Source organism: Paramormyrops kingsleyae, chromosome 8 (assembly GCF_048594095.1).
Source record: "Paramormyrops kingsleyae isolate MSU_618 chromosome 8, PKINGS_0.4, whole genome shotgun sequence".
In the NCBI taxonomy this organism is placed as follows: domain Eukaryota; kingdom Metazoa; phylum Chordata; class Actinopteri; order Osteoglossiformes; family Mormyridae; genus Paramormyrops; species Paramormyrops kingsleyae.
The window spans coordinates 31,716,215-31,726,420 of record NC_132804.1 but is presented as its reverse complement, the minus strand read 5'-3'; the positions used below and the strand labels follow the sequence as shown (position 1 = coordinate 31,726,420).

Sequence of the window (10,206 nt, the reverse complement as noted above, 5' to 3'; positions counted from 1 at the left end):
TTTGACCAATTCCACTTTGTCTGATTTATATTTGTATTGCATTTTTGAATCTTTATTGGGAACAAGGATAGCAAAAGTTAATGATAAAGTTATTAGAAATATTCTTTGCTATGTCACACTCCCTGCAGCAAGGTTTTTTGGTCAGCCTTATTTGGTGATGTTCAATGGAAAAAAAGCATGGGATATCCAAAATAAATACTACATCAATAACATATAAAGTGTTACACAGAATTTTCTCAGTGAAACAAATTTTAAAAAGATGTAACTTAGATGCTATATTTAAAACACCTGTGCTTTTTGTGGGATTGAAGGACAAGATGTTGAAGACTTCAAACAATATATAAATGCTATACAAATGTCCAAAAACAAGAAAGCACAAAAGACATATAAAATCATGAGTTTCATCCATCTATCCATCCATTTTTTATGACCGCTTGTCCTGTTCTTTTCTGTGACACTTCTTTCTGAGTACTCAGAAAGTGAGGCTATTCTTCCAACATGACGTGATGTCGTGCAATATAATGCGCTTGCTGCAAATCGGGTAGCGTCGTAAAACACAATGATGTGCGCACGCGCACAACGGTGCACACTTGCGCGCTGCAAATCAGGCAGCAGCCGCGCGCGGGTTTAATTGTGGAAAAGCTCTGCAGTCTTTTCATGTTGCATGATGTCGGTGGTCCCTGAACCCGATTTACCCACAAATCTTGCGTGCCTTAAAGTAAGTCTGACAGAAGTGTTCAGCTAGCTTTTATGTGTGAAGTGTTTAAATTGTCATCTGATTTTGCGTTGCTATGCTAGTAGCTGGATTATGTTTGAGGTTCAGGACGATGTGGGTTGATAATGATTTATAACAAAATTGTAATTCATCTACGAGAAGGTACCCTGTAGCGTTTTTGCATATTGACAGTTTGCGCAGTTACCTTTTTGTACCATTTTATACCAATTTTATTTTTTGTGCTCTGTTGTGTTCCACTCAGCTGTTGTTTTAGTCCGGTTGTGTCGTTCCAGCCAGTCGATGCCCTACTCCGCTGTCCTGTCTGTTTTGACTACATGAATGTTACTATAATGAATAATAATAAAATGATTAATTTTATTGTGATTTTCTTTTTTGTTGCTGCGTTGCTGTTCTGACCCGCATTGCCGGTTCAGCCCGTCGATGCCCTACTCCGCTGTCCTGTCTGTTTTGACTATACGAATATTGCAATGATGACCAAGTGCTCTCATAACTGTAAGTCATGGTACTGATTGCTCTGTTCACCTTTTTTCTTGTCATTGTGAAACCAAATTACTAACTAGGTAGTTACTGTATAAATATTTCAGATGGAAATTGTACTCTACGGTCTACCTATATTTGAGTTTTTTTTAAGTTTGAAGTAAACCGGTTGTAAAGTACAGTTTGCATTAAGTCACTAATTGTTTCTAAAATGTGTTATGCCTTGGTTTCAGTTTGTTCTCTGTGCATAAGGAAGTTCCTCTCATACAAGCCGCAGTGTCCTGTGTGTAATTCTGTAAGTATACTTGTGTTCAGCATCCATATATTGATAATACATTATGATGTTTCTAATGAGCACTGTGTCATTCTCTTGAACAAACACTACTGAGTTTATTTTGGTATTTTTTTTAGTGGCTAGCTGTTTTTATTTATAGAGCTGCTATATTTGTGTATATATATGTTGCATATTTCCTTGCATAAATATGCCATGAGTAACTTAATGGATGAGAGCTATTGAAGTAGTTTAAAGGAAAGGTTTACATATTAAGATTTAAGAATATGTTTATTCAACTAATGCAACAGATGTCTATTTTAAGCGTATGAGTGCATGTATAATTTCTGTCCCTCTTTTAATAAGAGATGCTAATTTTTATTAAGAGACTGCCTCCCACACCTGCTGTTCTGAGGCATACTGCCATCCAACCTTATTTTGAAAAGGAAAATCCATAAGCCCTCAGTAGGTTTGAGGTAGGGGGTGATGATGGCCTCTCTCTTTATCCCTATAGCATCCAAGGAGTCAATGGTGTCCTTAGCAGCATATAATCATGCATTGTCCTGCATGAACATCATTTTATTTTGGAAGCTGAAGGGCAGATTTATGCACAGCTGCCAGCCTCTGGACCAGGGGTGTCCAACTCCGGTCCTGGAGAGCTACTATCAAATGCCAGGAAGGAGAGAGAACCCACTGGATAGTGGCTCTCCAGCACGGAAGTTGGAGACCCCTGTTGTGGAGGATCCTGCATCGGGGTGTTCTTGGGAATTTCAGGGACTCCAGCACTTTCAAAGATCTCTTTGCCACTTAATAGTGGATTTTTAAATATTTTTTTTACAGCGTTCCTTTTTGATGAGATTAATTTTTCTGACTGAAAATTCCCATGATGCTTCTTAATCTCCTTAATCTTACTTTGCCTGGACTCCAAATTGCTTACACATTTTTGTACTTCTGTTGATCTCAAAGTTTGTCTGTTTCATACCTATTACAAGATGTTACACTTTTTCATGCTTTTCAGCAGCAGAAAGATCTTTCTTCCTTCCAGTACTTAATGAGAACTGTGACTTGCATAATAACGTGGGATATGACTCTATGCAACTGCTTTTGAGTAGGTTTACTAATAAATTTTGACAGTCTCTGGGATTGGTGCAGTTTATTTAAAGATGCAAGAAAATGAACCAGCAACCAAAAGATCGCAGTATGTTTGTATTTTGCTGAAAGGGTTACTAATATGCCTCTTGCATAACACTTTGCAAGGCAGCCCCTGTTCCTTTTTTGTGCAAAACTAAGTTTTCTTTAGGGATTAAAGTACATCCCTCCATCCAATATTTTTTATTTTGGGGGAAATGCTAATTGTGATCTGTTTGTCTTTTAGACTGCAACAGAGTCAGATCTGAGAAACAATCGGATTTTGGATGATCTGGTCAAAAGTTTCAAAGATGCAAGGTATAGCACAAACTGGACCTTCTCTCACTTTGTGTTTCTTTTACCTCTGTATGCTTAAATTCTGTTGCTTTAGGTCCTTCCTTCTAAAGAACATGGCATGAAAGTGCCAAGGAATGGGTCAGGTCTATGAATGTTTGTCTACTGATTTGGCTCATAACATCACATATAGCAGAGGTGTCAAGTAACCGTATTTACAACCAACAGATCTGCGGGCCGACCAGGGCTTATTTAGTTGATAACAGTATGACCCAAACTTTGTAGTTATTTATTTGGTTAAAATCTTTAGCATATGTAAGTAATAATTACACATGTGAACTTTGAGGTAAACGTTATTCCTGAAAACTGTCTTTTTTAAATACAACTTATTAATGGTATACAAAAATCTCTCTGAAGATGTAACATTAAATCAAATGTGTCCATGGGCTTAAATGATTATCTGCTTTAATCTGACATTCACTGGATCCTTCTAAATGAAAAATAGGCTGAATTTAGTCCCAAAAAATCAAAACAACCAGGTTACAACTAGAATGATATGCTGAATTTTATGCTTAATTGCTGCTGTTGAACTTGGCAGTGAGATAGCTTCAGTTAGATTTTGTTATTTAGAAATGTCAATGCTAGAGACATTGTCTTTGGTTTACAATGGTTCCTAATTGGGTTTAATTTAGCAGTTTTTTTTAATTAATAATTTCAAAACAAATTCAGTTTTCCTCTTGTGTACTGTTTATAACAATGCATTATGTAATAACACTGCATTATGTAACAACTTGACAAAGTATAATACATTTATAGCTTACATTATAATTTTATTTTGCAGCTTTAACCTGATTATGATCTTCATCATTATAGTTATTATTACATTTAAGGCTGCCACTAATGACTGTTTTTCTATCAATAATCTATTGACTATTTTACTGATTCATCGAATAATCTAAACAAATTTATTCCTGCAAATAAAATCGACCATTTCTTTTAAGCAAATTTTGTTTTGACAAGAACAAACTAATTCTCATTGCAGGGCTTTAGATAACGGTCGCTGGCTTTTTGGCATTATACGTACCTTACTTGCGCCCACAATTCAATAAGGAGATTAGTAGTACAGTGGAACCTCGGATTACGAGTGTTCCGCAAGACGAGCAAAGATTTTTAATAAATTTTGACTTGGAAACCAAGCAAGTCCTGGTTTACAAGCACCAAGTATCATCAAAAATCTTATGGCACACATGCGCTCCTTGTTTTTCTTGTTTTTACGTGCGCTTGGCTTCAAAACAGGAACGCGCGGGGAAATGAGTCATGCGGCACGTCTTTCAGCGGAAACAAAGGGTAAAGCTTCAGTCTCAGCCTAGCATTCGCTGTGATAGCATTGTGCATGTTTACATTAGCTGAATACATACAGTATATTTAGACAGTAAACATACATTTAGACAATGATAGACAGTAACAGTAATTATTATTATATAATAAAATACATATAAAAATAAAGATTTATTTTTATATTAATAATAAACCATTAATACATTTAATTATAATAATATTGTCGTGCCGAGCGGGGACGGAACGGAGACAAAGGCGCAGAGGACAGGGTATCGGGGAATACGGGGTTTAATTACAGATAAGGCAGGCAAAACGCAGACAGACAATACAATGACCGGATTGGGGAAACAAACTGAGACGCAGACGAAATACAGAGGGCTAATAAAAACAACCAGAAACAGCTGATCACACGTGGATTCCACACGGGGTTAACGAGGGGGTGTGGCACACGGAAGGCGTGGACGATCGGGGAAGGACACGTTTTTTTTTTTTTTTTTTACACATTGTTTGGATACATTTATTTTCTTACTTTACAAATTACTGTTTTGATAAATGTGCTTAGATGTGTTTAGTAGAGTATATGCTTTTCTTGTTTTATCCGGTTCATTTTGTGTTTAAATGCTAAAAAAAACATATTTAGGTGTAATTTTTTGGGGCTGAGAACCAATTAATTGGTTCCTTTATTTATTCATTTCCTTTTATTTCTTATGGAGAAAATTCGATCAGAACTCTAACTTTTTAGGATTCGATCTGGAGTTCTGAACGGATTAAGTTCGAGTTCTGATATATCACTGTATTCTGAAGTCCTAATATGCGTCAATAGAATTCATTTTGTCTAATTGCTGCTCATAAAATGATTTTAATGCTGCACTTTGGTTGTATTTATTAAATGTGACATTTCTTACTCACCTGTCTGCTTTTCTTCTTCTGTTAAACCTAGGCATAAATTGACACAGACAACTTTTGAATCCCCACCTATTTCCCCGAAGACCCCCGTCTCTTCTGTAAGACGGAATGCCATGAAGCCAGGGCTCTCGAAAGTGGGCGGCACCATTCTGAACCACTTTTTCCAAAAAAGATCTCCCACCGGCTCAGAACAATCAAGAACACCCAAAGTCCAAAAGGACAGCAGGCAGGGTCAGCAGAATAGTGCAGCGTTGGTTATGAGTGTGAAGGAGGAGCAGGTGGAGGTGTCTGCTGGGGGACCCATGTCAAGCTCAGCCTTTCCCTCAAGTTCAGCCTCCCCTAACCAGAAACCTGCGGTCAAAGGTGACATTTACCTCTGGATTTGTACTTTGTAGAAATGTTGTCCTTGGCTAAGAAGTAAATTGTTAAAATTAATTTCCATATTCTTGCCAAAACATTTTCAAGGTTTAAATAGAACCTGACAAGTAAATAAAACAAACTTGTGTGTTTTTTAGTGGAGTGTCCAGTGTGTAACGTGGGTGTTCCAGAACAGTTTATTAATAAACACTTGGACAGCTGTTTGAGCAGAGATGAGAAGAGGGAGAGCTTGAGAAGGTACGGTTTATTGTATTCCTTGGACTCTGGGAAATATGTATGGTTTTGGGGCTGATTCACTGCCATGGATGTTTTGCTTAAGACAATTGCTCAAAAACGATCTGAAGGATCTGTTTCAAACTTTGCAGAGGCCTTGTATTGTTGCTGCACTGCAATTGATTAAATTGTGAGACAGGTCGCCCTAAAATTGAAGCAACACCATTTAGTGGCATCAAAGGGAAGGGTGAAAGCAGACATTTGAACTTGTGAATGTGATAAGTCAAAAAGTATTTAATGGATCTTATTACTGCTTCACAGAAACATTATATGGATGAAGATCTATGCCTGGTTTCAATTTCAGACAGATTGCCCCAAAATGAAGCAGCAGTGCTTTATGTCAGCAAAGGAAGGAAACAGAAGCTGTAGAAGATACTTGGTCTTATGAACACAGTAACTCTAAAAGTATTGCATGGATTTTTCTGAAACTTTGCAGGCACATTGTAGGGATGACGTTCTGGAAGAGGTCAAACTTTGAGACAAATCGACACAAAACTGAAGCCACACCATTTAGAACTGGAGCTGTTCAACGTTTGAGAACTGTTCAAGTTTGTCACTTAGGGTCAGCAAATGGAAGGGTGAACTAAGAAGAAATGTGACTTTTGAACATAACTCAATAAGTATGTATTGAATCATATTAGCACTTCACAGAAATATTTAAGTTCTTGAATCTGGTGGTCAGTGTTCTGATGCTTCTAAATGACCTACTGGACTGCAGGAGGTTTGTGGCTGGGGGTGGTCTTGAATTATAGATTGAATCTTAGTATGGCAATAGTTAAGGTACAGCTGGTCAGTGGGCGATAGTTCAGTACCTGTGGTCATCTACCGATGGCCTGCACTGTGCCTGGTGCCTTACTGTTGTGCTTTCAGGATGGTCTGTGCTCTACATGACACAATCCAAGCATGTTTTCGGTTGACAACATGACGAACACCTGAAACTTCTAGCCAGAAATGATTTTGCGTTAGTCTAGAGCTGTAGCCTTATATTTTCACTTGCTTGCTGTTGTTTGGATTTAGTGATGGTTATATTGGTCTTACAACATTTTAGGTCTTAATTTGTTAAAACCTTTTACTTGTTCACTGTGGAACAAACTGCAGTAAACTTGCAAACCAAAGATTTTAAACAAGCTTGTTGCTGTTTTAGTGGCTGGCTAAGGTCACACATGAGAAGTATGTAGACCTCATTGGTTATGGACTCCTTCAGAGCTGCATGTTTGTGTTATTGGTTAAAGCAACAACTTTGGTCAGCGCGGGGAGCGGTTTTTTAATTAAGGCTGGAGCGGTCGCTCTGTCTCGCTCCCATTTCACTCCGATACCGCTCACACTGCGATTCTGAGGCGTGCCCAAATCTACTCTGTTGTTGCCTATATGTTGCTTAAAAATAAATATTTCCTGTTCTGACTGGCAATGTTGCCGTTGCTCATATTTCTTTATGACATAAGGCTTCGGTTTAAGGTGACATTTGTTAGGCATGCAGATTATTTGTCCCTCTTTTAAATTGGAGCGAGCGGGGAGCGATTTGACTGGAGCGGGAGGAAATTTTAGTGGAGCGAGGAGCGATGTTGAGCGGAGCGGCGTAGTGCGAATTAGAGCGGAGGAGTGGGCGGAGCCAACAGTCTCGTGAGCGAGGAGCGGAAATTCTCACCGCTCCGCTCCGCTCACATGCTCTGCTTTGGACTGCCTTGACCAAGGAGTTAACATTCTGTAATGTTGAAAATCTTGCTTACATGGGCTATGTATTCACTTACCCTAATGCAAAGTGGTGCATGAATGGTTTAAAACGAATAAATGAATATGAAGGATAATGCATTTGTTTTGACTGAATAGCAGAAGTATTTGGGAACCACGATGATAAAAAGTATATAAATGGGTCAAGTAAGACTGCAAGTAGATGTCCCAGTTAATGATGATGTGGTATATTTTCAGTTCCATCGTCAAGAGGAAGCCGTTGCCGAAGTTAGTATACCACCTGCTGTCCAGTCAGGAGCTGAAGAAGAGGCTGCGAGAGCTGCACCTCTCTACCCAGGGCCCCCGGGTGCAGCTGGAGCGGAGGCACCAGGAGTTTGTGCACATATACAACTCCCAGTGTGACTCCCTGAGCCCACAGTCAGGTAACAGCCAGTGTCACCATGCTGCAAGCAGACCAGTGTGCCTCATCCATTTTAATAACTTACCATTAAACATTTGCCATTATCATTTCACCAAGTGTTTTTTGTTGGTCAGATCTGCTTTTCCTGCATTTCTAAGCTGTAGAAAAACTGAGACAAATTCCAAAAATCAAGTTTTGGGTTTTTTAATCAGGCATTTTTTGGGGTAGTTTAGTGTAGGCTTGGTGTGTCCCCATGTCTGAAAGGGAAAGCCATGTAGCTGCAATATTACAAAAGTTACAGGTCAGATGCAAACACTAATATTTATTTATTTAGCTATCCCTGGTGTAGGAAAGGTACAATATCTCAACAGGAATTAAAAAAAAAAAAACACTTCTGAGCAGAATGTGTAATTCACACGCCAAATTTCATATTCAAAAATGATGGTGCCAAAGTCATTTGAGTTAAAATGGAATGACTCAATTTAAAGCTCTGTTAGGACTCGGCAGTCACAGAAATTAAATATGTATTTTGCGTTGTTTGCAAGTGCTATCCTGGGTATATTTATAAAACAAACTTGTATCTGACCCATGTTTCTTCAGAACTGTTCCTGTACCAAACATGCAAGTCTTTCCTAAAATCCAACCGTCATCTTTGACATTACAAACATGCATTTTTAACACTGCAGGCTTCTTAAGATTCTCTCCATGTAAAATGCAGAATCGTATATCAATGTGGCCAGTGACGTCACTGTTAACGCCTTTGCTTGGCACGCTTTGTCATATGTGGTGATGCCACACTACCTGCAGGAACGCGGGCATTTTGGGGCTCTGTAATGTGCGTCCTGAGTGGCCAAAGGCAAGAGAGGAAAGACAAATCCCTGCTACAGAAAGGAGGAATTGCTGGGGCTGCCCGTGAAGGACGCCGAGCACTTAGCATAACACTCTGCTTAACACTAATGGGTGTAGATGCCAAAGACTGCATGCAGTACAAGTATCCGCTGGGTTTTGGGGAACTATGATTCTAAGAAGAGATTTTTCTGTACTCTGAGGAGGTACACTGCTGCTTTTACACTAACCTGTTTTGATATCCATCAACAGTGGAAGACATAGCGAAGGAAGTAGAGAGGGATGAGAAGCTCAGGAATCAACCGGAACTGAAACATCCTCCTGTACGTTCTTAAATATTACTTACAGACCTGAGTGTCATCTTTTGAATTCTGTATTTTGTTATGAATTTACAATTACTCTAATTGGCAAAAATGATAAAAAAAAAACACTTTTTATACCATAACCATTTATTAACTTCCTTTCTAGGCAATGGTTTTTTCAAAAACTCAAACTGAAGAAGAAATAGAAGAAATCCATGCAAATTACCGTAAGTTAAAAGGCCGGAAAATGCAGTGTTGACCTTGAATGTTAAGAGCAGTGAATGTTTGAAATTGATTGTGTTCCGAATTATGATTCTTCAATGTGGCGATTTTAATATCGCTGTGAGAGTTAAATTGATTTCTAAACCTCAGTTTAAGCATGGGTTACTGATTGTTGTTCACATTTGGTACTGCTAATATACAGTACTTGCCCAGTTGCCCACAGCTTGATTTGTTAAGGAACTGACATGCAGAACTTCGGCACAGTGCCATCTCTTTTCCAGCACCATCTTAATTTAAAGCCACGACTAACCGCAAGTGTGTAAAATGTAAAATTCCGTTGAATGTACCTCTTCCATGAACACAGTTTCTAAACAATTTGAATTATTTATACCTTTTCTTAACCCTTTCAGGCTCAAATTAAGTTTTAGTAACGACAGGACAACCAAGTCCTGCAGTGGTACTTCTGAGTAAAAAAAATGTATGTGGGGTAATAAGGTAGTTAGTTTTTAACTGTTGCAAATCAGCAACACCTGCCTTGAGAGGGTTAAAATCCTTCTCTGGGTTTCACCTCACCCTGTGTGATTGCCTGTAGCTCATCATCGCACTCATTACCAGTCACAACACTTTTCACACCTACAGGGTTTGAAGTCACTGAGACGTCCAAATATTTTGCCTGCTAGATATCTGATGGGCGTCTGCAATGCCTTCACGACTGTCCAGTTGCATCTTTGAACTAATAGTGATCAAGTGCCAATCAACACCTCTTATCTGGGATCTATCTAATCTTTTTGTTTGTCGAAAAGCAGACGGACGCCTATAGGACTCATGGTGTTCATGTGTTTCTATTAATGACAGCAGTCAATATAACAATTGAACTAAATATCAGAACATTTATTTTTATGACAATAATCCACAGTGTGCAGCTTTTGTCACTGCAGTGTATCTT

At 38.6% G+C, this 10,206-nt stretch overlaps 1 protein-coding gene across 5 annotated transcripts in view; it reads left to right on the top strand.

Moving 5' to 3' along the window:
* The first annotated feature begins 563 nt into the window (after window positions 1-563).
* Window positions 564-10,206, top strand: part of rad18 (RAD18 E3 ubiquitin protein ligase) — a 26,538-nt gene continuing 16,895 nt past the window's right edge. For all 5 annotated transcript variants that reach the window (XM_072715677.1, XM_072715678.1, XM_072715680.1 and 2 more), the window contains exons 1-9: window positions 564-718; window positions 1,150-1,228; window positions 1,447-1,508; window positions 2,860-2,930; window positions 5,185-5,513; window positions 5,666-5,765; window positions 7,728-7,912; window positions 8,989-9,059; window positions 9,205-9,265. In XM_072715677.1, coding sequence (XP_072571778.1) covers window positions 665-718; window positions 1,150-1,228; window positions 1,447-1,508; window positions 2,860-2,930; window positions 5,185-5,513; window positions 5,666-5,765; window positions 7,728-7,912; window positions 8,989-9,059; window positions 9,205-9,265 — 1,012 coding nt within the window. In that variant the 5' untranslated portion in view covers window positions 564-664. The remainder of the gene's footprint in view (window positions 719-1,149; window positions 1,229-1,446; window positions 1,509-2,859; window positions 2,931-5,184; window positions 5,514-5,665; window positions 5,766-7,727; window positions 7,913-8,988; window positions 9,060-9,204; window positions 9,266-10,206) is intronic.